This window comes from Trachypithecus francoisi, unplaced genomic scaffold (assembly GCF_009764315.1).
Source record: "Trachypithecus francoisi isolate TF-2019V2 unplaced genomic scaffold, Tfra_2.0 Lachesis_group0, whole genome shotgun sequence".
In the NCBI taxonomy this organism is placed as follows: Eukaryota; Metazoa; Chordata; class Mammalia; order Primates; family Cercopithecidae; genus Trachypithecus; species Trachypithecus francoisi.
In genome coordinates this window covers 20,263,233-20,289,040 of record NW_022681453.1, presented here as the reverse complement: position 1 = coordinate 20,289,040, position 25,808 = coordinate 20,263,233, and the positions used below count along the sequence as shown (strand labels likewise).

Genomic DNA, 25,808 nt, shown 5'->3' with positions numbered 1-25,808 from the left:
GCAGGGAGCAGGCACCCGGTTCTCATGGCTGGCAGCCACAGTGCCCTGCTGCCCTGCCGGGTCAGGCATACCCATGGCCTCACTCACCTCCAGGAAGCTGACAAAGAGGGCCTTGAAATGCTCCTCGTAGGGCTTCAGCAAGGGGGGCAGCTTTTTCAGCCAGCACTCCATGAAAGGCATGAGCCCCAGGATGCTGGGCTCCAGGTACACCATGCCACAGCGGGAGACCGTAGCTGGTGAAGCCACCGCCAGGTCTTGTACCTCGAACATCATGGTCATTGCCTGGTGCCAAGACGAACCACATGAGTGGGCTGGCTGCCAGTCCCCAGGCCTGGAGAAAGGGCTGCAGGGCTGCAGGGAGGGGCTGCACATCCTGTAAGTGGGCGATGTGGGCAGGCTGTGGGGCAGGGGCAGTGCTGGGTGGGATGCAGGAACCGCTGGGTCCTCAGCTGATAATGTGGCTCTCCCTGGAGCCCTGAGGAGGACCCCAAGCCAGGAGATTCCTGGAGTTCGCTGACCAGACTGGGGTGAGGGCATTTTGAGGTCCCTGGAGGCCTGGGGACATCTGATGGGAACTGTGTATCTTGCTCCAGAGCCCTCCCCCAACCCCTGTGCACAGACACAGGTCCACATTGACTGCCAGCTATTTGCTTTTAGAAGGATTCAGGAGCTGAACTCAGTGTAGACCTGTGAGTTGCTCTTGTGCCCAGGCCACATCCTTCTTTCTCTGACAACTGCCCCTCATACACCAGGCAGGTCCCCATGGTGGTCTGTGTCAGGCATCTCCCAGACCCCGGCACACTGCCAGGACCAGATGCACACCTGACCACACCTGACCCTACTGAGGCAACATGACTGAAAATGGGCCTGGGAGGCAAGAGGCAGCATCAACCGGGGAGCAGTGGGACAGGCATCCTGCTGGGCTCAGAACACAACAGAAAGAGGGTCTGTGTAAAGGGTGCTCGGAACAACTGTGGGACACCCTGAGGTGTGGGAGCTCAGGCCAGGGAGGGGCACTAGGAGCTGAGCCTAAGCTCCTGCTAGCAGGAGGGCTCTTGCTGAGTCACGGTGACAGCCTGAGATGCACCCATGGCCTTGAAAGGGGTGAGGGGGCAGAGTTTGGCCAGCATGGTGCAGCCTCCAGGCCCACCCAGCCTTGGAGGAGAGTGGGCAGGTGGACAGGTGGGTGCACCTCCGTGAGCTTGATGATCTCCCCAGAGCTGAGGCACAGCTTCTTGTTGTCATCCAGCACCGTGTTCATGTTCTCAATCCAGACGGCGTCCACTGGCCCATCGAACATGTACCACTTCTTGTTGGTGTCGGAGGCGATGGCCCCGGTCCGGATGAGCGAGGAGAAAATCCCGTCTGTCCTGCAGCGCCAGGGAGGAGAGGGCTGGAGACATCAGGGAGGCTGTGCTTCGAGCACAGCTGGCTCCCAGGGAAGCCTGGCCCCCGGGTGGGCGGGCTCTGCTTTACATTTTCCTTCAATCTCTTTGTCCTTTTAAAAATTATAATAGGAAAAGTGGGAATTTTTGGTGTCACATGGTATAATGAAAACATATGCTTATGTCCCTGCCCTGCTGAAACCCCATTAAAGGTGGAATCCCAACAGGAAAAAGGGACAGGGGAGGAGGCAACAGCAGAGATGGAGGCAGCGCAGCTCTGGAAGACAATAGACAGGGATGGAGGAGGGTAAATGACAGAGCAGAGAAAGCAGTGTGGTGAGAAGTGGCCAGGTCCTGCTTCAGAACCCAGGGGGCTCAGACCTCAGAGGCAGCACACACCAGGGAAGGGGCTGGTAGGGCTGACAAAGATACTGTACTTGGTCCAGCCTTAGGCTCTGGAACCTTCTCCTAGGTGTCCATATATGCACATCCTTGTAAAATCCAGTTTCAGCAAAGAACCCTGCTAAGTCAGTTTAGCCAGAACCCTTGATATCTGATCACTCTTGAGGCTCCTTACCTACACCACCCCCAGGTGATGTCTGGTTACCCTGAGGCCTGCCTTCAGTTGGAATCCTGTTAGGTTGGTTCAGCCAGAATCCCCCTCACCACTGATGTTTCCTCTGGATTTTCCACCCACTGATGCTCACCCTGCCCCTTGACTATAGATTCCCACTGACCCATGCTGTATTCAGAGCTCGGTCTCTCCCCTTAACTACAAGGCCCCAGTGCAGTGGTCCCTGTGCCTGCCATGCTCCTGAATATGTTCTTCCTCAGCATGCTTTAAAAAGTATCATTGAGGGCCGGGTGTGGTGGCTCACGCCTGTAATCCCAGCACTTTGGGAGGCCGAGGTGGGCAGATCACCTGAGGTAGGGAATTGGAGGCCAGCCTCACCAATATGGTGAAATCCTGTCTCTACTAAAGATACAAAATTAGCCGGGCGTGGTGGCACATGCCTATAATCCCAGCTACTCGGGAGGCTGAGGCAGAATTGCTTGAACCCAGGAGGCGGAGGTTGCAGTGAGCCAAGATGGTGCCATTGCACTCCAGCCTGGGCAACAAAAGTGAAACTGAGGCCGGGCGCGGTGGCTCAAGCCTGTAATCCCAGCACTTTGGGAGGCCGAGACGGGCGGATCACGAGGTCAGGAGATCGAGACCATCCTGGCTAACATGGTGAAAACCCGTCTCTACTAAAAAATACAAAAAACTAGCCGGGCGAGGTGGCGGGCGCCTGTAGTCCCAGCTACTCGGGAGGCTGAGGCAGGAGAATGGCGTGAACCCGGAGGCGGAGCTTGCAGTGAGCTGAGATCCGGCCACTGCACTCCAGCCCGGGCCACAGAGCGAGACTCCGTCTCAAAAAAAAAAAAAAAAAAAAAAAAAAGTGAAACTGAGTCTCAAAAAAAAAAAAAAGTTTCATTGAATAATTTTTTTTTAACAGGGGACTTTTTTCTGGTCTGTAGCCCCCCCACCTACCTACATAAGAAACTGGACTTTTTTCTGGTAGTCCCCCCACCTACCTACATAAGAAACTGGACTTTTTGGCCGGGCGCGGTGGCTCAAGCCTGTAATCCCAGCACTTTGGGAGGCCGAGACGGGCGGATCACGAGGTCAGAAGATCAAGACCATCCTGGCTAACATGGTGAAACCCCGTCTCTACTAAAAATACAAAAAACTAGCCGGGCGACGTGGCGGGCGCCTGTAGTCCCAGCTACTCGGAGGCTGAGGCAGGAGAATGGCGTGAACCCGGGAGGCGGAGCTTGCAGTGAGCTGAGATCCGGCCACTGCACTCCAGCCTGGGCGGCAGAGCGAGACTCCGTCTCAAAAAAAAAAAAAAAAAAAAAAAACTGGACTTTTTTCTGGTAGTCCCCCCACCTACCTACATAAGAAACTGGAGTGGATATGGGGGAGAATCTTCATCAGAAATGGGGGAAGCAGTACAGGTTCATGTTGTGGAAGGTGGGCAACTGTCCCTCCCCAGTGACCATCCCCTACAGGGCTCCCAGAACACTGGAGCCAAGCAGACACCCCCAGCAGAGAACTGGAGACTCTTGTCTGGAGAAACAGAATAGCCTTAGAGAAAGGCCCCTCAGGTTCTGATGTCTCAGCAGTCTCCATCCAGCTGCCCTTCTCCCATCTCAGTGCACTTCCCCTAAAATGCACACCCCGGCCTGGGAGCGGGGGCCCGGAGAGGGCCCACCAGCTTCTCTCAGGTCATGACAATGGCCAGATACTGCGGAGGCACTGAGCATGTTAAGTCATTCTTGCCTTACCATAAGCATGGTGCCATTATTGTCCCCACTTTACAGACGAGGGAACCATGGCCTGGGGGGTGAGGAGAATCACTCAGCAAGGAAGTAGAATGGAGAATAGAATCCCAGACGCTGGACTGCAGAACCTGGCCTTCCACTGGGCTAATGGAGGGAGGGGTGTCTGCAGCCCACAGCCTCCAGAGGTCTGGGAGCAGGGCATCACTGGTGGGACTTGGGGGTCACTCACCACTCATGGGTGAGGAGGTCAAACTCCCCGTACAGCTGGCCCATCGTGATGGACTTGGGGTTGAGCACGTAGTATTTGACAGCCTCGTACATGCCACCACTGATGGATGGCTGCCCTTTCAGTGACGTCATGGCAGCTGCCAGGACTCTGTAACACTGGGAGACGGACCGCCTGAGAGTGAGGCTCCCAGAGAGCAGGGCTGAAGTGGGCTGGGGATCACGGTGGGGGAGGGGTATTCTATGCCAAGGGGCACAAATGGAGGCCAACCCCTGCTGAAGCCGCACCCCCTGCAGGCCCACTGTCTGGACACTGGCTGCCAAGCTTGGCTCTGCTTACAGTACTCTTGCCGGAGCCTGTGGGCCCAACGAGCATGAGGCCATGTCGCACCACCGTGGTCTCGTAGAGCTGGATGCACTTGGTTAGGAAGCCTGGGGGACATGGCATGGGGTCCAAGGGTCAGAGCATGGGCTTGGGTCCTGGCCACACCACTAGCTTGTGTGACCTTGGGTGAGTCACTGCACTCCCTGAGCCCCAATTTCCTCATCTATAAAATGAGGATGGTGGTAGCACCTACATTATAGGAAAGGGCAGGTGAAGCCTAAGCACAGAACTTGGCACAGAGTAGAAACTCTGTAAATGCCAGCCATTCTTTCCACTGTGACCACCATTCCTTCACAGCCATTGGTCAGGTGGTCAGCCTTCACCAGCTTGCTCAGTGTCAGCTGTCACGGGCCCCAACTTGACTCCTATGAGCAAACTTCCTAGAGACAAGATCCTAGGGTCAGTCAGGAGCTATAGAGACAGCTGCCCGCAGGCAGAGGCCAGGTCCACGGGGGTAGGGAATAAATGCCTCCCTCTGGCCAAAGAAGGGTGGTCTCTGCCCTATTGGAGGTGCAGGAGGTGACCAGAGGAGGAAGCATTCGAGCCGCATGTGGAATTGAAGCACAATGGAAGGCACCTGGGAGAGGCCTTGTAGGGCTGAGCAGGAGCATATCAACTGCCCGGGGCCCCAAGGAGGGCCCTGAGTGGCCAGGGTGACCGGCCATGGCTTCCCAGAGGAGCTCCCCCTGCAGCCCCACCAAAGGACCTGCTGGAGGGGGTGGCTGGCTAGGGATGAACTGAGACCCTCATCCTACTATGAGGGGTGAAGGTTCGGGATGAGAGGGAGTCTATTTGAGGGCAGTGTGTGCCACAGCCCTCCCAGACACGTGGTGGCCTTTGCAACAAGTCAGTGAAGGAAGGACCCAAATGTTCTTTCTTTAGCACGATGACGCCAGGAGTGTCACTCAACAAGGAACATGGGCAAGTCCCGCTAGTGGGGTAGAGCCAAGAGGCCTCTGGAAGAGGTGAGTGGTGGCTGTGGTGAAGTGGCCTGGGGTGCAAAGAACATGGCCTTGAAGCTCCAGTCACACCCCAGTGAGAGCCAGGCCCTAATGAAGCAAGGCCCAAGAGAAGCCTGGGGCTCTCAGCCCACACAGGAAGGAGGGCCCAGGAAGGGGACAATGCCTGCTTCCCCACCACCAGGAGGGTTTTGGTGGAGACTGGGCCAGTACATCTGCCCTGCCCCTGGATTGCTCGGTTGAGAGCCTGGGCCTGCAGCACACTTGGCCAGGTGTGAGGGCCCCAGGGGCTGGACTGTCCTGTCTCTGTCTCCCTGACCTGGACTCCAAGGTGGCCAGGGCCAGCCCCTCAATGAACACTCAGGGCCCAAGGCTCACCCTCCACGTCCTTGAGGTTGCTATTCCTGCAGGCCTCGCGGATGGCCTCTTCCAGGATGCCATAGTCTGTGCCCTCCTCCTTGATGGTGGGAAACAGGTCGGACACGATCCCAGAGAATAGCTTGAGGTCCTCCTGCAGGAACTTGGGCACATTCACGTCACGGACGGCCCGGAGGCAGATCAGCTCCTGCAGCAGGTGCCAGCCGAGCCTTCAGGGCGGTGGACCAGCTGCCCTCCAGCTGCCCAGGAGCCCTCCCAGAGTTCCACTCCTGGAGCACTGCTGGGTGGAGCTCACCTCATTCATGCTGGGGTTTTCTCGCTTGAGGTTTCCAGCAGCCGAGATCACAGTCTTCACGGCTCTCATCCCGAAGTCATAGTGATCCTGTCACCATATAGAAGGAGGCATGGGTGAGCACTGTCCCTCTCCAAGGCTTCTGCCTGGAACACTCTGCCTCCCACCTGGCAGCTGGCCAAGTCTCATCACCAGCTCATAGCACTTCCCTTGCAGACCTGCTGGGACCACCTACATGCCCAGCCTGGGCCGATGCCCCTTCTTTGGGCTCCCCAGACACCCTGTACTTTACTGTCCCGATAGCCCCTCCTTTATCCGATACCCATCCTGCATCCTTTGGTCACTGTCCCAGCACATGGCCAGGGGCAGGGAGGCACTCTAGCTGTGCTGGAAAAGCGAACGAAGGAGTTTCCCATCTGTGCAACAATCAACTTGGCCTTGATGGCCCTTGAGCTTCCTTCTAGCATTCTCCCATAACATCTCTCCAGACCCATCTTTTTGGCCACACGACAGTGGTTTTTTCCCTAGCCTGTTTTTCTTCATTACACAGTAAGTGTGTTGGAAATAGTTAATCATTCTGCCCCATGGTGCCCAACCAAGAGGGCTCCATATAGACCCAATCCATAGACTAGCATATGTTCCAGAAATCTTGGACTTGGAGCCGTATGAAGAGGCTGGGCTTGACTTTGGGTCATTTCTACTTGGGAAGGGTTGAGTGCATTTCCAAAACCATGTGGGATAGTTGCTCTGATTGGGGGTGCGGAGCATTTTGGAAAGAAGGGTGTGTGGGAGCGCCGGCACCTAGGAGTGCACTGTGATGAACTGCCGCTGCTTTTCCTGGTAACCAGCTGCATCTTTTCTAGCTCATAGATTTTGGTGGACTGCATCTGGCCAAAGATAGTACTGATTACCCCTGGCCACAGTCATTGGTGTTCATGGATGAGCAGGTGACCCAGAGAAGGCCCATTAGGGTGACACCAGGGATATTTTTCTGAAATCATGATGGAAAACAAACTAAGCTGCTAGCATGTCAGCCCAGAGGTGGGACTCGTCTCTGCTGCTGCAAAGTGGGGGCCTGCCTGGGAACCAAGCTGAACAGGAAAGCTCATCCACCAGCACTGCTGCCTGGGCCGCCCCATCTGTCCTTAGAATCTGGGCTCAGCACGCTGAGTGGAAGGATGGTGGTGCTGGGAGGCTCGGAGAGCCTGGTGTCCTGCTCTGGTCCCCATGAGGCCCAAGTGCACTTGCTCCCCAGCCTGGGGTTCTGAAGCTCTTGGTGCCCTAATGATCGAGGCTCTTGCACCTGAACTAGCCAGATGGGCATCTGTTCCTGGCTCCTGCTCCAGCGCTGCTGTGTACTGCGTGAGCCTGGTCAGACCTTTAGCTACCTAGGACCTCAATGTCCTCAACTGACAAATGGGCACGTAACTCCTATCTCCAAGGGTTGCTGGGAGAAGCCCACAAGGTAATGCCTGTAAGAAGCCCACCGGGCATAGAGCCTGGCCCTCAGCAGGTGCCCTGGAGGCTGGGAGCAGGCAGAAGTTCTCAGACCCTGGAACCCCATCAGGGCAGGACGGCACCTGGGAGCTGAGCTGCTCAGAAGACAGCTTGAAGGTGGTTGTGATCTTCTTAGCCAGCACACTGGCCTCATTAAAACCAAAGGAATAGAGGGAGATCTCAGCGATCATGGCGTAATCTGGAACCATCATGGCCACGGGTCGGAAGAGCGCCTGGGGGCACACGGTGCACATGTGAATAGCAGACAGAGCTCGCTCCCAGAGCACCCTCTGCTTCACCCGGCCCTCCTCCACAATGCACTGGGACTCTCTGCTGCACCAAGCCTGCCACAGCTGAGGCTTCCACTCCCCTGAGGCTGGCAGCTCTGCCATTAGAGTGGATCCTTTGTGTTGATCCAAACCTGCCCCCATATGACTCCCAGGAGATGCCCCTCTTGGCTCCTGTTTTCCTGTTTCTCCTGAAGGCCCAGGGCGAACCGGTCTCATAAGATTCCCCCTCCACACCACATCCCTAGGCAGCCTGACTTCTCCCATGCCCTGAGGACAAGTTTGAGGCCCTGAGGCCTCCCCTCCATGGCTAGGGGACTGCCATAGGGAATCACAGTCCCTGGAGTCTAAGCAATTGTGTTCTTGCATAAGTGACGTAGCCTCTCTGAACTCAGGCCAGAGCTCCGGTGCTTCCTGGGCCACTCTGGGCCTGCACTTGCCTTCAGATTGTCAGGCAGCTCCGTGCGGCCAGCATAGCCTGGGTTCATGGTGATAAACACCGCGCAGGATGGCACCAGTGGGATCTCCACACCCTCAAACATGAAGCGTTTCACCTGCAGCAGGAAGAGGCTGACTTGCCTGGGACTAGGGTGCCCAACCTTGTCCCCTCCTCTGAGTGGGCCCCTTGTCCCCTGGTGATGCTCCTGTCCTGGCTGCAGCTGGTAGGCCAGGCCTGGACCCCTGACCATGGGTTGGACCCTCTCTCAGGATCTGGCCTGAAACCTCAGGCCCCAGTGGCTGGCTACCCATGGCCTCCCAACTCCTGGCTTCAGGCCCTTGGAGGTCTCCACATCTCCTGCTTCCCACTCACTCCACCCCCAATTCCCCAGCCCTAAGCAAGCTCAGCCTGACTAGGGGAGTCAGGGAGGAGGTAACTGCCAGCCTCTCAGCTCTTGTCCCAGAACAAGGCTCCTGGCCGCCCTGCACGTGGCTAGAGAGAGGACTAATGCCTGGGGCTTTCCATAAAAGTCAGGATGTAACGAGGAGGGGACTCCTTCATCCCCCACAGCTTGGCCTGGGAGCCGCCCACAGACTGGAGTGAGGGTGTGCCCCCTGGGACAAGAGAGGCTGGACCCAGGGCGGACCCTAGCGCCTAGCTTCTCAGCCTGCAATGGGGAGCGGTATGGTAGCACGAACGTGGCAGATTCAAGGGAGTAGAGCGGCGCCCCCAGGCTCACCCGCTGCTGCTGCGCCTTCTGGATGGTGGTGATCTGCTGCGCCACCACAGACAGCACCTCAATGTCGATGCGATTGAACTCGTCGAAGCAGGCCCAGGCCCCGGCACTGAGTGAGGCCAGAACATCGGATGGGGCACACATGTTCAGAGCTCAACCTCCCTCTGAGGGCCCCCTCCAACTCCACTTGGGAGGAAGCCCTCAGGGGCAATCTCCATCAGCTCAGTCTTCAACCCACTGCCACTCCCCACCCCAATGCCCCCGGGACCAACCCCTGATGCCTATTACCCCCTTTTGTCCCCTCCACCATCCTTTGAGGACCCTCTCAGGCAGTGTCCTCACCTAGCCCTCCCCAAGGAGAGCTTGGCTGTTCTACCCCATCCTGTGCCAGCCTCAGGCCCAGCCTCACCTGGCCAGCCCCTTGAAGAACTTGCCCATGGCCATGAAGTCAAGCTGGTCAGAGCAGTTGAACACAACGGTCTGTATGGCCAAAGCCTTGCCCAGGTCTTTGGTGGTCTCAGTTTTGCCTGTGCCAGCCGGGCCAGCTGGGGCACCCCCAAACTTGAGGTGCAGGGCCCCGGTCAGTGTCAGGTAGCACCTGCAGGAGAGCGAGGAGGTGGGCTTGGGCTGCACATAGCCTAGACACTCCCCCTTTCCTTGGAATTTCCTATGGACTGGGGCCTCTCGCCCCGTTCCCCTTTGGGGGGCCTGGGTGTGCCCAGCCCTGGCTCCGGGGTCAGGACTGGAGCCTGTGGACACCTGCCTAGCGCATTCCTTGTCCCATTTCACTGCCCTGCCCAACTTTGCCCAGGGACCCCTGGGGATGGCCAACATGTGGCCACACTTGACTTCCCTCGCTCAAAACACAGCTTGAAAATCCAGCTGGTGCTAGACACATGCAGCAAGATGACATGACTGACTGAGGTAGGAGAGAACTGTTAGAAAAGGGCTCACCCGTGATGTCTCTCAGCTCAGTTCCTCCGGCACATTAAAGGAGGAATTGACAGATAAAAACAGGAAAGCGCATACCCATTAGATGCTCACTGAGTGCCACACGTGTGCTGAGAGCTCTCCATGTATCAGCTCATGAAGTTCTCATTACCACCCTGAGGAGGCCTCAGAGGAAACTCAGGCACAGAGGCGTCAAGTCACCTGCCCGAAGTCACTCTGCTTGTGATGGGCAGAACTGAGGTCTGAGCCCAAAGCCCTTGGTCTTAACCCTGCTCTGCTCTGATGGACTAGATCACTCCAGAGTGGCCATGGTCCCTGGACTCCTGGGCCAGAGAGAACTGGAGGGAGGGTGGGAAGGAGCAAGAGGGGAACGCACACCTGTCAGTGAGGGGCGTGATCACCAGCCTCCCACTGTTGCCCAGGTACTCGTAGCCATAGATGAACTCAGCATTCACAGCACGGATATACAGGTCATTATTTGTCCAGTAGTACCTGGTGGTGCAAGGAGATGGGGGCCTGGCTATGGGGCTGTGGGCCACTGGGCAGGATATATAGTCAAGGAGAGAGGGCTCTTTTTGGGACTGAGGGCATCAAGGAACCCATGCCCAGCTTGTCCCAGAGCCTCGAGGACAGGGACCAGCTTATTGCTAACTGACTTTCCTCTTTTGCCCTGCCCCTTCCTGGCAGCTGGTCTGGCCCTGGGGGCGCCCCCCACATCCTCACCTCAGCTGTGAGATCCACTCGAAGTCATTCACGCTGACCACGTTCTCCTGGATTAGCTTGCTCACCACATCTTTGGCGTGGACCTCAATGACGATTAGCGCTGACAGCACTGCCCGCTGCATACGGGACAGCTTCCCTCGCACCAGGGCCACCAGATCACTGAGCTGCAGTAGTGGGGGGCACTGTCAAACATCAGGGTACCACGACGAGGCTCACCCTCCCCTTTCACAGAGGGTAGGCTTCCACCACGAACAGTCCCTCTATCCCGGGGGGCTCTGATGGTCTGAGTTGGGAGGGGAGCAGAGACCAGGCTGGGGGAAGATGGAAGTAGAATGGAGGCACACGCCTGGTGTCTGCCTCCCTGCAGCATGTGGTGCTGTCTGAGCCCTCAATGCTGGGAGGGGGAGCCTGGCAAGGCGCCGGAGCACAGGGCAATGGGTACCTGCAGTACTGTGCAGGAGGGACCAGGCGCGTGGCTCCCTCACTGACCCTTGGGGAGGCAGCATCGCCTCAGGCCCATCCTTCCTGTGGGTGGCTGGTTGTGAGACACTTCAAGGGTGTCTGACCTCCCCTTTAGACCCAACCCTGGGCCTCTTCCAGGCTCAATATAGGAAAGAGCTCCTGGACTGGACTGGGACTGGGCCCTCCTGTACCATGTTGGGGGTGGAGGGGGACAGAGAGGGGTCCTCTTGACTCCAACCTGCTGGCAGAGCTGGGGGAACAGCCGGCTTCTGAGGTCGCCAGCCTCCAGAGCCTCTGCCACCTCCATGGTCCAGTAGGTCTGACACCCAGCGATGGTCACCTGGCCAGGCCAGTTCAGAACCCACTGGGTCCTGAGCATCTGGGAAGACAACATGGGCAGGCTGACCCGGACAGCTGTAGCCCCAATCCCATTCTCTCTTCTTCCTCTGAATGCTGTCTATGCTCTGGCCTTTCAGACTTGACTCCAGTTGTTGATGCCACTAGTCCCTCCAGAGCAGGGAAGCCCTTATGCTCTGGGCTTCTCCGGGTGGCAGAGATATCACTGAACTGACTCTGCAGGCTGGGGAGTCACCTAGAGCCCAGCTGCAGGTCATGGTCATGGGGCTGAGAGAAAGACTGCAGGAGAGGACCCAGCCTGGAGCCTGGCACCCAGTGAGTGCTGGGAACAGAATAGCCGTCCCGATGATCATTAGGAGTGAGTCTCACTTTCTGGAGTGTGTGCAGAAAGGAAAGACTTCAGAGTCCCTCCTGAACCCCCAGGGACCTCATGGCTGCAGCCTGAGGATGAGGCCGGCTGGAGCAGGAGAGCACTGAGAGGAAACAGAGGAGTGCAGGGGCGGAAGACTGTATGGGCTGTGGGAGGCTCACCGTGGGGTAGGCCCTGATGGCCCTCTCAATGATGTCGTGCACACTGGCCTTCATGCTGCGCTCCACCTCCTGCAGCCAGTCCTCCACGTTGCTGGAGGGGTAGATGGAGAAGGACAACTGCACCTCCTCCCCCTCAGCCGAGTACATATGCGTGATCTCCAGGTCCTCCTGGAACAGCAGCTGCAAGCAGTGGGGGAGCAGGAGTGGGGTCGCCCCTGGTATGCCCAGATGCCCTGGCCACCACAGCCCCAGCGCTGAGCCTGCCCGGTGCCCTCCACCTCAGGAGGACAGCCCTGACTTCACGTCCCCCTGAGAGTCTATCTTGGCTGGGCCTTCCCAGGCTGGATGGCCTGCCTTCTCCCCAGCAGTGTTCAGGCCCCAGCCCAGGCCGGGCATGAAGCAGGCTTTGGGGAAAGAGGCTGACTGCTCTGCATGTCCCCAGCCTCCCAAATAGATAAGGGAAGACAAAGCAGGTCACAGGCCTCTGGTCTCATGGGTTTTGCAGTGTGCTGGGGGAGACAGGGAGCCCCTGGTGAGTTGGAAATCTAGGGCCCCCAGCCCTGAACTGGAGATTCTGCAGTTGACCTTCCTCCCACAGGCCCCAGGGGTGTCTCCAAAGACCAGGAATGTCATTTGCCACATTTCCTGCTAAAAGGGCTCATCACAAAAGGAGAGAGGTTCTCCCTGGGAAGATGCCCCATGCTCCCGGCCCTGAGCCCCGGGCCCTGCTGCCCACCCGTGCGATGTTTTCGAAGCACTTGCGTAGGTGTGGCTGGACGGCCGTGGGGTCCTTTGTCTGCGACAAGATCTCTAGTAGTTCGTCATCTGACAGGAAGTAGAATCTGCCAGGGGAACAGGGGTGAGGAAGCGGGTCGTGCAGGCTCCCTGGGCCCCAGCTGCCCCAGCACTACGGACATCCCCGCACCCTAGCCTGAGCAGGGCCCTGGACGCCTCAGCCTCACGGGCAGACAGTGGTGGGGTGGGCATGGGCCAAGTGGTGCCCACCTGGGGAAGGCACTCCGCTTGGTCTCCAGATACTCGCTGAGGCCCTTCTGCACCAGGTCCAGAATCTTGTTGCAGTCCCGCAGGCTGTCAAGCATCCTCAGGTCGGAACACACATTGATCACCTGCAGGACCCGTGCCATGCACAGAAACAGGCAGTGAGCATGGTCCAGGTAGCAAGGCAGGCTCGTCCCAGAGCACTCACCAGCCAGTCAGCAGGGACTGGGGAGGAAGATGCAGAAAAATTCTCCCTGAGCCAGTGGCTGCATCCATCAGCCCCACAGAAAAAATTCTATGGTCAAACAAGTTAGAGTTAAACAAAGCTAAAGAGTTTGCTTTGCTGCAGGACTTGTCAGGGCTTCTAAAATGCTAATATGGGCCGGGCATGGTGGCTTAAGCCTGTAATCCCAGCGCTTTGGGAGGCTGAGGCGGGTGGATTACCTGAGGTCAGGAGTTCGAGACCAGCCTGACCAACATGGTGAAACCCCGACTCTACTAAAAAAAAAAAAAAAAAAAATCAGTTGGGCATGGTGGCACATGCCTGTAGTCTCAGCTACTCGGGAGGCTGAGGCAGGAGAATGGCGTGAACCCGGGAGGCGGAGCTTGCAGTGAGCCGAGATTGCGCCACTGCACTCCAGCCTAGATGACAGAGCAAGACTCTGTCTAAAAAAAAAAAAAGACCAAATCCTCAGTAAGCCAGCTGCCAGCTTTTTCTGTGTAGGGAGGGAAGAGACTAGGAGGCTACGTGACCAGGGCCCTTGGGGATCCCAGCTACCCCTCCCACCCCCATTGAGCTTGCCTCCCGGTTCTCATAGGCGTTCTTCATGATCTTCTTCCAGATCCGCTCCATGGTCTGGTAGCGCTTGCTCTCCACAGGCAGCTGCCGGTTGATGTCCTCAGAGCTAAAGATGGGCTCCAGGTAGAGCCAGGACCGCTGACAGTTCAGCCACTCCTCCAGAACCTCCTGGGGAGAGGAGGGGCAGGGAGGGGTGCAATATGGACTGTCAGGGTCCAAGCTGGGGTTTGTCCCCATGACTGAGACATTTCACCCCACCAGCATGTTGGGCAGAGTACTGGACACCAGAGCCAGTGTCTACAGGGAGATTTCTAGATGGCGCTGTCATCTGTGGTACTCCAGGGAACAAAGAGGATACAGGGATGCCTGCCCTCCAGAGAAGTCCCACATCCCCACAGGACGCCCAAGCTTCCAAAGGAGCTGGGGGAGCTGCTCTTCCAAAGGAAGGAACACACCCACGCCAGCAAAGCCTGCAGTGATAGGAAAGACTTGGAGCCTGGGAGACAAACCAGCCTCCTTCCTGGAAGGACTTCTGGGTCCATGACCCCAGGATTCTCTGAGATCCAATGGGTCTTGAGTGTGAGAGTCCTAAAATACTCTCTGAAACATGAGTCCAAGGGTGAGACATCTTCAAAATGAGCCATTTCCCCCTTCTGCCTCCAAAATCCCAATTCAGGATGTATCTCTTGTCTTCTCGCATCAGCGCAAACTCACACACTCATCCATTTCTTCCTCATGGGATGGGGGTCACAGTCAGCAGTGTCAGCACTGTGCCAGGCCCTGGTGGGCACTAGGGGAAACAGAAGGGAACGCGGCCTGGTCCCTTCCCTCGAGGGGCCCACAGCCCACTAAGGGGCCAGTTCTGCCTCTGAATCATGGATCCAGCATGTGTAGTGGACTCCGTAAGAGGCACTGACAATGGCCTCGGTGGGAACCCCTTGAAGGAGGGTGAGGGAGATTTGGCGAGGCTGCTTGGTGCTGGGCCTTGGAGGAGATGGAAGGCGGGCATCGAACTCCAGGTCGAGTGGACAGCGTGAGCAGAGGGAGACCTGGGACAGTGCTGACCAGCTCGGGCATCTCTGGGTGGTCCAGGCACACAGAGGAGCCCTCCTCACTTGCTTCTGGCCTTCACCGGAGGTCTCTGAACAGCTCCCAGGGAGGCCCAGGGAAGGGGATATCACAGTCACACCTGCAGGCTGGCCCTGGGACTGCCCTCCAGGGCTCTGTGGGCAGCCCTTGCCTCTGGCCTTGAGAGCCCAAGACAAGTACAGTCCCTGGTGGCCCAGTCCCCTCAACCAAGGTAGCTCCAAATGAGAAGAGAATGGAAGCTCAGGACAGGGTCGGAAAGGGCACTGAGGTGCTCTGGGGCCTTGTGATATCTGGCCCAGAAAGTGTCAGTACTGGAGATCCTGGTTGTACCAAGCTCAGGCAGCCCTGGGGAGGCCGGCTGGCAGTTCTCAGGCCCATCCTCAGCCACATTTTGGGACCGAAATACTGCCCCTACACACCCTTATTTGCCTCATCCAGTAGCTGAACCTCATGGATGGAGAGCCCATCCTAGTTGTCCCCCTCTGAATGCACTGGGGCGGGGTCTGCCAGAGAGCCAGGACTGTGTGAATGGGGGCAAGGCACTGCGACACTTTGAACCCCACCTGGAGACCATCAGTGACACCTGTGGACTGGGGTCTCTGAATTGGGGGAGCGATAAGGGAAGGACTGGGGGGAGGGCCGACCTGGGTCAGCTTCAGTTTGTTCTCCCAGGAGTTGATGCGCTGCTCAAAGGGCTTCTTGTAGGGTGAAAATGACATGCTCTGGGTCATGACGATGTGGTCGTCCAGCAGCTGCAAGGCCTCGTCCGGGCTCTTCAGGATGTAGGTGTCTGTCGCCTTGTAGGGCAGTACATTGAACAGGATGGTCGACCACTCCTTCTCCATCTTGTCCAGTGCCTGGGGTGGGGGACAAGCCAGACTGAGTCCTGGGAGGGGCTGGTCCTGATGCTGTCTGACCAGCCCTGCCCAGGGAAGCAGCAGACAGTACCTGGCCATGACCTCCACATGGCCCCTCTGGCAAATACTCTCGGCTTGTCTGGCAACAAGTCCCATGTGAGCCCTCATCTGAATTCAGGGCCAATTCACTCTTTTTTTTTTTTTTTTCTGAGGTGGAGTCTCGCTCTGTCACCTAGGCTGGAGCGCAGTGGCACAATCTTGGTTCACTGCAACCTCTGCCTCCCAGATTCAAGCAATTCTCCTGCCTCAGCCTCCCGAGTAGCTGGGATTACAGGCGTGCGCCACCATGCCCAGCTAGTTTTTGTGTTTTTATTAGAGACGGAGTTTCACTACGTTAGCCAGGCTGGTCTCGAACTCCTGACCTCAAGTGATCCACCGCCTCGACCTCCCAAAGTGCTGGGATTATAGGCATGAGTCACTGTGTTCAGCCCAGTTCACTCTTACACATGTGCTGCATGTGGTTGTACACACATGTTGGGAGGCAGCTAAGATTAGCAGGAGTGGGGGCGCTGGTCCCACCTCCGGCATTTACTGTGTCACCCTGGCCAGTTGCTGAACCTTTGTGAGCCTTAATTGATGTATGTTTTTTGTTTTGTTTTGTTTTGTTTTATTTTGAGACAGGGTCTCAGTCTGTCTTCCTGGCTGGAGTGCAGTGGCATAATCACCGCTCACTGCAGCCTTGGCCTCCCAAGAAGCTGGGACCACAAGCATGTGCCACCATGCCTGGCTAATATCTTAATTTTCTGTAGAGATGGGGGTCTCCCTATGTGCCTAGGCTGGTCTCAAACTCCTGGGCTCAAGTGATACTTCCTCCTCAGCCTCCTAAAGTGTTGGGATTTACAGGCGTGTGTCACTGCACCCGGCCTGACTCATCTGTTAAATTGAGGCTAATGCTATCAGCTCCTTCCTGGGGCTCTTGAGAGGAGTAACTGAAGAATAATAGCAATGGTGGACACTATCAAGAACTCTATGTGCATTATTAACTCACTTAATAGAATGCATCTCAACACCTGGGCCTCATGACCCCAGGGATGGGGCTTATTACTGTCATCCTCCCAAGTGGCTGTGGTTGCCAGAGCAGGAGGCCAGGCTGTCTGGCAGGGCCTGGCTGGGGTGGCTGGGCCCACTGGTGGCTGCCCACCTGCTCGATGGCGTACTCCTTGCCAGCCACCTCGGCCACCTTGCTGATGCTCTCGATATGGTCCTGCAGGTTCATCTCGAGGCAGCGAGCAAAGGTCAGGTTGGCCTTGGGCCTGACGTTGATGTTGATCTGGTTGGACAGTGTCTCCCAGTGCCGGTTCCGCATGCCAGGGTTGCGCAGTCCCTGGATCAGCGGGATGTATGGTTTGAACTCCTCGATGCGGGCCCGGATGTCCAAGGCCACTTCCTGGCAGGCTGCCGGGTAGGACAGAAAGGCATGAGAGGCAGGCGGCAGAGGCAGGGAGGAGGAGATCAGCCGGCTTGCGTCTCTACCTGGCATGTCCTTGAACTGCTTCACGCACTTGTGCATGGTCTTGAAGGCTTCAACCACGTTCTTCTCCAGCTGCTCGGCATCAATGGCAGAGAGGGGGTCATTCATCCAGCTCTCCGACCAGCGCAGCCAGTCAGAAGCTGTGGTCCAAAGGTCCAGGTAGGGCTGGAACTCCTTCACCATCCTGGAGAGCTTGTCATACTGCAGGGACAGGAGGGCAGGGATGGGGCTGTCCTGGGACACTCCCCAGTCTCTCTCCAAGCTGCCCCTTCTTGGGCCAGGTCCTCTCCCTCTCCCTTACTCCTGGCTGCTGTCCCTGACCCTGCCCCCACACACCTGGGCCTGGTCTCCCTTTTTCTCTTCCCACCCGAGATCTGGGCTCTGAGCTATTGCACCAGGCCTGGGCTGACCCTCAGGCCCCCTGCCTGGTACCAGGGCCTCCTCAACCTGAGGGCCAGGGTTGGGCTATCTCCACTCTGCAGCCTGCTGGGTCCTGCCCCCAAATGCCAGAGCCCTGCCCCCTGGCAGCTGCATCTACATGAGATGCTTTCTCAAGCCTGGGGGGATGGGGGAAGGGTGCCTGCAGGAGGCCTACATTGGTGATGGGCAAGCCGAAGATGCGCTCGCGGTTGTTGTAGAGCATGGCCAGCTGCTGGCAGTCCTTCAGCTGCTTCTTGACGCGCCGCACCTCGTTGGCGATCTCGTGTGCTCGCGAAATCTCCACGTGGATGGAGAAGCCAGCTACCACCAGCTGCAGGCCAAGGAGCAATGGGTCAGATGCCCCTGCAGCCCTACTTGTGTCCACGCCTTCCTATGCAAACCCAGGGAACCAGAGGTCCCAGGACATCTACTCCTCTCAGTTCTAAGGAGGTTGTTGTCCTGGAGTGAGCAGGTTCCTCACAGAAAGGCCAGGGGAGACTCAGTGCCCTGACACTGTGCCCACTGCCCCGTGGGCCACCAAGGACACAACAGAAGAGCTGAGAGCTTTACTACTCTGAATCTTTCTGGAGCTTGCTGCCTAGGCATCTCTTTGGCCTTTGGGTTCATTCTTTCAGCCATTTATTCATTCATCCATCTGCTCGCCCATCACATGTTGACTCAGCACCTCCTGAATGCAAGAAGTGAGGCCAGGCCCTGGAGAACTGTGTGTGTGTGGTGGGGGGTGTGTTCAGCAAGCCTGCAGCCGTGCCCCACCTGCAGCCCTTCCAGCTTCTCTTGGAAGTTGTTCTGATCCATGATCTGGATTTTGCGGAACTTCTCCTCATCCTCCACATGCTGCTGCTGCACCAGCTCTATCTGCCCAAGGATCTTAGAAGGCCAGTTGCTGGCAATCCATCTGGCCGGGATGGGGGTGGGGATTGGGAGAAATATTGCGGCTGAAGTGTTCGAGTGGCAAGGCCAGGCAGGGGCATCCCACCAGGCACCCAGGCAACCAGAGAGAAGGGGGATCAGGGGAAATCCAGGCAGCTGTGGAGGCCCCTTGGGGCCAGACAGCTGGGAAGTGCAGGTGAGCTGGGAGGCACTACTGCCACCATCAGGGAGGCTGCCCTGCCCACTGGGAGCTGCAGTCTGCATCCAGTGAGATGCAGACCCAAGGTGCCCAGTGCAGTGATGGGGACCAAGGGGAAGTGAGAGGAGTGAGGCTGAGTTCCCCTCTTAAGCCTCAAGGGCCAGAGGGACCTTTCCTCAGAGGAGGCAAAGCCACAGTTTCTAGCCAGGGCCCTCAGGCCAGCTGCCTTCAGGTCAGACCAACTCCCTTTGCCCAGCTGACATAGGGGATCTGTGGGATGTGGGGATTCCACCTGCAGCCGGCCTAGGGATGCTGACCCTGGGGGAGTTCCCCCTGAGCACCCGGGTGCCCTGTCTGCCAGTGTCTCCCTCTCCTGGGCAGGGTCCTGACGGTCCTGACTCCCCCAACACCTGTGAGGCAGCAGTGGGTGTGGGGTCTCTGGCGGCCTCAGTAAGGCTTGGTTGGAAAAGGGCACCTAAGGCTGTTTCCCACAAGGCTTTTGACTTGGGTGGGGACAAATGCCCCTCTCCAGGGACTGCCCACCAGGCTGAGCTTTGCCTCTCTCGGTGCTCCCAAGAACCCCAAAGTGCACCAGCCACAAACAGGAAACCCTAGGTCCACAGTAAAATACATGTGTCAGGCTGGGCGCGGTGGCTCACGCCTGTAATCCTAGCAGTTTGGGAGGGCAAAGCAGGCGGATCACCTGAGGTCAGGAGTTCGAGACCGGCCTGGCCAACATGATGAAACCCTGTCTCTACTGAAAATACAAAAATTAGCCGGGCTTGGTGGTGGGCACCTGTAATCTCAGCTACTCAGGAGGCTGAGGCAGGGAGAATCACTTGAACCCGGGAGGCAGAGGTCACAATGAGCTGAGATCGCACTACTGCACTCCAGCCTGGGTGACAGAGCAAAACCCCGTCTCAAAAAACAAACAAGCAAAATGTGTGCCAGGCCATTGACAGCACAGAGACAGGGTTAGGGAGCCGCTGAGGCCAAGAGGCCCAAATGAATTCCCTCTGCCCCACTGGCCACCTGGCCCTGGCTGGTCTCGGCCCATGTGTGGAGCGCTGGCCTCTGGACTCTCAGTGGGGCGTTTCTGGGGAGACTGTACAGACTGTGGCAGCCGGGGCATGTGGGAGCCTCTGCAGCTCAGCAGCTCCCCTCACGCTCCAACCCGCACCTGGCATGGGGGTCAAGCTCCCACTCACTTGTCATTGAAGTCATCTGAGCTGAGGCTGTAGCGGAATTCATCCATGACCTCGTAGTCATCCATGACCTTCACAATACGCTCCTGCACAGACAGGTGGTAATGAGAACTGCACGTGTGCCAGAGAGGGGTGGGTAATCGGAACCTGGCTCCCCAGAGAGACGGGTGCTAGAGAGGGGTTGCTCTCTTTCAGATCGGGGAGGCCTGGGCCAGGGAAGGAGGCCCAGGGTGCAAGGGCAGCATCAGGCTCAGGGTTCCAACAGCCATGGCCACCACACCTCCAGCTTCCAGCCCCCGATCCCCAGACAGCAGAGCTCTGAAGCCCCAGCTTACAACCCCCTAAACCCCATCTGTCCTCTGTCCAACTACCTCACCCTTAGCCTCCTGGGTCCTGACCTCCCAGCCCATGCCTGACCCAGCCCTCGGACTCTTAACACCAGCCCTGTGCCTCCCTGGCCCCAGTGCCCGTGTGCCTGCCTCACCTCCAGGCCCACCAGCCTCTCCGGGATGCCCTTCATCCACTCTCGCAGCTCAGCCAACTCCTCAATGCTGTTGGGTTTCTCGTAGATCTTGCGGCTGATGCTGCGGAACTCCTCACAGATCTGGCAGTGGGAGGAGGCGCTGGGGAGGGCAGCGTGCTGCTCCCTTGCCTTCCCTCGCCTGCTCCTCCTCCTTGGTCTCCTGCATCTCCCGGCAGGTAACTGTCCCCTCCCCCAAAACACCCTGCGGCCGCTTTCCAAGAAGGGTGCTCCTGGTGGGCTCCCTGGGTTGCTGAGGACTGTCAGTGGGGCAAGGGGGTGACTCGGCACACCTTACCCTCCCAGCCTCCTCCAGCCCTACCAACACACGCAGGGCTTCTGAGGCCTGCGCTCGAATCCCCTAGTTCCATGAAACAAGTCCGTCAAGGGTATCCTTCATGAGGCTTCCCAGGCCTCTACAAGTCTGGGGAAGGAGGTGGAAATCCCCATTTCCTGGGACCTCCCATATGGGACAACTCCCCGCAGACAGGCAGGGATGGGGCACGGTGATTTCCAGCTCCTTCCCTTGGCCTGGGTGTCCGCAGATACCCCAGACCCTGCCTGGGGACATATTGCCGTGTATGTGAGGGTCCGTGTGTGCTGCTGTGGTCACTGAGGTGGGGCAGGTGGGCACTTACGCTGTCCACCTCCTTGTGCAGGTTCTTGGCAAGGATGTCCAGCATGGAAGTGGCCAGGGCCTTGCGCTTCTTGGACAGGCTCTGCTTGACGTTGTCAGTGTTGATGTAGAAAGGCCCAATGATGATGCTGCTGGGTAGTGAGCTGTCCAGGATCTCCTTCTCCTGCAAGTGGGTGAGCACCACCTCCCGCACCTCCTGGGCCAACAGGCCCTGCGTCTGGTAGGCTCTGAGGACAGTAAGCACACGGGAGGGGGCAGAGAACAGTGAGTAGAGTGGGCAGGGGATACACATGCAAAGACACACGGACATGCTCTAGCACGCATGGGCACACGTACGCACTTGAGGACGGAGGCAATGTCATTGTTGTTCAGCTCCAGGTATTTTCGGTACTCCTTGGCATAGGCCTGCAGTGGGATCATGGCCTTGGACACAGCACTGGCAATGGTGGCACGTAGCTCTTCCACCAGTGGCTCATGAAGGCCCACCGACTCCAGCAGGGGGTCACCGCTGATGAAGATGTCCTCCATCACCAGCTGCAGAGGGAAGGCATGGGGCAGGGTAGACCTGGATGAGCCAGGGGGTGAATGGGCAGAGGGGAGATGGGGAGTCCCCCCGAGGAGCAAGCAGGGGCAGGATGTGGCCTGAAGCCTAGTGGGCAGCAGGGTGCCAAACACAGAGAGCGGGGATGCAGGGGGAGGAGGGAGTTTGCTGTGCTGTCTCTTTACAAGGCCAGAAGCCCCTGTGAGGCCCACCAAGGGGCAGCATCTTCCTCTGCCTGGGCATGACTCTGCCTGGGCCTGACTCAGCCCAGGACCAAGGAAAGGTGCAGAAAAGACAACCGGGTGTTGAAGGCTCTGACTGACCAGCAAGGGAGACAAGAAGGGCTAGGGTTACAGGGGCTCTTGGGCCTGGAAGTGGGCTGTGTGCAGCTGGGCGTGTGTGCAGTGGCAGTGACTGGTGGGGACTTTGGACAGAGGGTCTGTATGTGGAAGCCAGCCCGTGTCCACCTCTGGAGATGAAGAGAGAGGCCAAGAGCTGGGTGGGATCAAGAGCATGGGGTCTGCATCAGATCCGGCTGTAGCAGCACAGGTCCAGCAAGCCCAGGGTTCAGATAGCAGTTCCGACACTTGGCAGCTATGCAATCTTAGGTTAACTATTACACTTCTCCAAGCCTCATCTACAAAATCTGACACTAGCAGCTACACAATCTTAGGCTATTACACTTCTCCAAGCCCCACCTACAGAATGCGAGGGTTAATAGGTCACAGTGCAGCTTGTGATGAGCATTAAATGGGATACTTAAGAGTTACAGGGCTGAGCATGCTGCCTGCTGGACAGGAGGCCTGTGATACAGTTGAACTGCGTCAGCACCCCAAACTCAGGGAGCCATCAGCAGCCAGGGCAGTAGGTGCATGGGGCCTGCTCAGGCTGCAGCACGTACCTTCTCCAGCTGGGGCACAGCATGGGTGGCCAGGATGCCCTTGTCAAAGAGGTTCAGCAGAGATGCCTCAAACTGCTCCAGTGGAGTGCTGTAGTGTACCCCAGAGCTGTCCAGCACCAGGTCCACAGTGAACAGGGGATTCTTCCGGGGCCTGCAGGCAATAGCGGGTTGACCGTGGGCAAAGGCCTAGGAGGCCTGTGTGCAGGGGCGGCCCTCTGTCCTTCCTGCCAGCGCTATGACTCTCAAGCCTCTCCATGTACAATGCTTGCCTTCTCCTTCCTCCCAGACACCTCCAGGTTATCAGACAGGAAGACCCAGGCCAACCAAACAGGTTCCTCTGCTCCTAACATGCCCCGAGGTCCACAAGCACCACAAGAGAGGGAGGCTCCCAACCCCTGTGCTGAGGTTGCCAGGGCCTAGGCATTGTGGCCCCCACACTCTCTCTGGGAGCCCATCTTCCTTGGCTTCGCATCTCCGTTACGCAGCAAGAACCAAACCTGGATCCCAGCTGGGGCCCTCTGATGGTTTCTAACTGTACTTAGAATAAATCCAGCCCCCAGCTCAGACTTCAGGAGGCCCCATGAGATCTGGCCTGGTCCCTGCGAGCTCTCTCACTCCATCCTGAGCAGCCCTCCCTCCCCTCACCGACTCCAGCCACACTGGCCAGCCTTTCCTTCCTCAACTGCGCCAGGCCCATCCTCCCTTCGGTGCCTCCACCCATGCTGATCTCTCCGCCTGTACCTGCCTCCACCTCGCATCGCCTCACAACTTGTTTCTTCTTACATCTCAGGTCTTGGCACAGATACCACCTCCTCCTTGACCCCCTGGCAAAGGCCCACCCCCAGTGTCCACTATGGCCCCTGCCAAAACCGGCAATGACTGTGTATTTATTTATCTGCTTGCTGCCTGTCTTTCCCATGAGACCAGGGACTGGGCCTCTCTTGTTCCCTTAGAACCATGCCTGGTTCACGGCAAGTGCTCAAAGAATATTTCTGCACTGAGTAACTCAATGATCGAGTGAATGAAGGTCACCAGAAGCAATGTAAGCCAGGGTCGGTGGGACATTGTCCAGCAGCCTGCAGGGAGCTCAGCTCTGGCTCTCCCTAATGCCTGGGACCTGGCACGGATGGGCACCCTGGCCCTGGTCCTCGACCCTGCTCCATCCCAACCACTGGGGCCTAGCAAGGAACGGTTCTGGTGTCAAGAGGTGCCTCTGCCCAGCCGGGCCCCACCTGTAGGGGCTGTTAATTAAGTCGTCACCCCAGACCATGTCATCGGTGCAGTTAAGTACGCTGCAGCAGGCGTCACTGATGAACTGTGAGAAGCTGGCAAGTGAGTCCTGCACCAGGAAGCGCAGCGTGTCCTGCAGCATGTACTTCACCAGCTCCATCAGCTTGCGCAGCTTGGACATGAGGTACACCTCCCAGTTGGTCTCGTAGAGGTTGTACCAGCCCTTGCTCATGTCACGCAGGCTGCTGCGCATGGCCACCTTCAGCGAGCTGATCCAGCTGTCCTTGAGGAACATCTGTACCTGGAGTGGCCACAGGCATCATCACATGGCCACCCTGGGGACCCACCACCTATAGCTGCACTTAAGGACTCTACCACCAGGGCGCTTGGGGTGGCTCAGGGCTCATCTGACTGCAGAGGGATGTCCCCTACCCCAACTTATTGCCAAGCCCTGCCAACCAACAGCCTCATGTGACCCTGGGGGCTCAGGGCTGCTGGGCGGGGAAGGAGGGAAGAAAGGAGGGACGGAGGAAGGACAGGGCAGCAGAAGTGGGACTTTCCCTCCAGGCATAAGAGAGAGAGACCCAGAGAATGAGATGAGAGAAGCAGAGAGACAGAGAACAAGACTAAAATGGGCCAAGAGGGAAAGACACAGAGAATGAGGCAGAGACACAGACAGAGACAGAGTGGAGTACGGAGGGGGTGCACCCCCACCTCCCTCATACCCCAATCCACAGGTCAACATGGGGGTGCCTGAGGTTCCTGCTCCCCCTTCTAAGACAAGGGATCTGCTTCAGAGGCAACCAGAGTTGGGATGGAAAGGGATTGGAAAGAAAGCCTGCCCTGGTTTTCCCTTTGTCTCCAAGATGAGCTGTTATCCTTGGTCCCCACCCCAGCCTCCAATAAGGTCTAGGAAGAGGCTGAGGCCAGGTTTTGAGAAAAGTAGGGACTCACAGCCTCACTACGTGACCCACTGACCCTGGCCTTCTGCTGCGGCTCAGAACTGTGCCTGCCAGCTCCAAGGGTCTGTCCTGCGCTTGCCCCTCTGTGCTCTTGATGCCCACAAACCTGGGAGAAGGTCTGTGACTGGATCTGCTCAAACTCCTCCAGTCGGCTGTACTTGGAGAGGCTTGAGTGGAACAGGGACATGGTGGTCACCTTGTTGCACTCGGCCCTCACCTTGCTGAGGGCCGTGATGACCTCTGGCCGTGTGAGCAAGGACACGAAAGTGAAGTCCTCCTTCTGCTCCCGGAAGTGGTACTTGGGGACACTCACCAGCCCTGCAGGGGTAGGGGCCAAGGGCCAGGATCAGACCCTGCCTGGCCAAACCAGGGGACAGGACAGATTCACAGGGTGCTTGACGGAGGGCTGTGACTCCTGCCTTCTCCCTGAAGAGTGACTGGACTTCCCAGAGCCCTGCCTTTCCTTAGTTTGCCAGAGTGGCGCTACAGCTCTTCAGTGAGGTGCCTACTCTGAGATGGGTGAAGGAATTCCTTCCAGGACCCCCTAGTCACAGGCTCCTCTGAGAAGCAGATGAGAACTGAGAACCCTCTCCTCATCCACTCCTGCCCGTGCTGCACACAAGCTCAAGGTCTGTCCACAGCCTGCCCTGGGGCACCAAGGAAGGAAAGGGTGGGTACCAGGACCTCTCGGAATGCCCACTGTCCATACCCCAGCTTGCGTCCTGAGTACATGACAAGCAGGAAGCTGAGTCTAGGAAGGTTGGCAGGTGAGTTGAAAGCAAGGAGGGTTCTCGGGCCCCAGGGTCCTGCTCTGAGACTCGGTCTCCTCTCTTGCTACTGGAGGAAGAAGGACTATCCTCTAGGTCAGATCAGCAGAGCCCCTTCCATCTACTGCTGCAGCATAGTTTCCTAGTACACGTTCACCTTGCAACTTCTGTGCTGTTCCCACTAATATGTTCAAAAACAGCCTTCTTCCCCTTCCCCCAGTCCAGAGCCCTCCAGGCACCAGGGAGAAGTGAGACAAGTGCTGGGGACATGGGAAGTGCAGGGAGTGTCGGGCTGATGATGTCCACAGTGGCAGGGCAGACGATCCTG

The 25,808-nt window shown here is 57.7% G+C and overlaps 1 protein-coding gene across 1 annotated transcript in view; it reads right to left on the bottom strand.

The window, feature by feature from the left end:
• Positions 1-25,808, bottom strand: part of DNAH1 (dynein axonemal heavy chain 1) — an 88,465-nt gene that overhangs the window by 30,860 nt on the left and 31,797 nt on the right. Inside the window, exons 11-39 of the mRNA XM_033209791.1 lie at positions 24,820-25,031; positions 23,754-24,052; positions 22,522-22,672; positions 21,420-21,613; positions 21,081-21,306; positions 20,407-20,526; positions 19,926-20,008; positions 18,402-18,543; positions 17,803-17,958; positions 17,210-17,408; positions 16,878-17,131; positions 15,464-15,676; positions 13,734-13,898; positions 12,938-13,059; positions 12,669-12,774; positions 11,933-12,112; positions 11,283-11,423; positions 10,583-10,746; positions 10,238-10,351; positions 9,318-9,506; positions 8,912-9,017; positions 8,174-8,287; positions 7,530-7,679; positions 5,953-6,039; positions 5,658-5,844; positions 4,276-4,367; positions 3,940-4,094; positions 1,193-1,370; positions 88-282 (exon numbers count right to left, since the gene is read on the bottom strand). Coding sequence (XP_033065682.1) covers positions 88-282; positions 1,193-1,370; positions 3,940-4,094; positions 4,276-4,367; positions 5,658-5,844; positions 5,953-6,039; positions 7,530-7,679; positions 8,174-8,287; positions 8,912-9,017; positions 9,318-9,506; positions 10,238-10,351; positions 10,583-10,746; positions 11,283-11,423; positions 11,933-12,112; positions 12,669-12,774; positions 12,938-13,059; positions 13,734-13,898; positions 15,464-15,676; positions 16,878-17,131; positions 17,210-17,408; positions 17,803-17,958; positions 18,402-18,543; positions 19,926-20,008; positions 20,407-20,526; positions 21,081-21,306; positions 21,420-21,613; positions 22,522-22,672; positions 23,754-24,052; positions 24,820-25,031 — 4,694 coding nt within the window. The remainder of the gene's footprint in view (positions 1-87; positions 283-1,192; positions 1,371-3,939; positions 4,095-4,275; positions 4,368-5,657; positions 5,845-5,952; positions 6,040-7,529; positions 7,680-8,173; positions 8,288-8,911; positions 9,018-9,317; positions 9,507-10,237; positions 10,352-10,582; positions 10,747-11,282; positions 11,424-11,932; positions 12,113-12,668; positions 12,775-12,937; positions 13,060-13,733; positions 13,899-15,463; positions 15,677-16,877; positions 17,132-17,209; positions 17,409-17,802; positions 17,959-18,401; positions 18,544-19,925; positions 20,009-20,406; positions 20,527-21,080; positions 21,307-21,419; positions 21,614-22,521; positions 22,673-23,753; positions 24,053-24,819; positions 25,032-25,808) is intronic.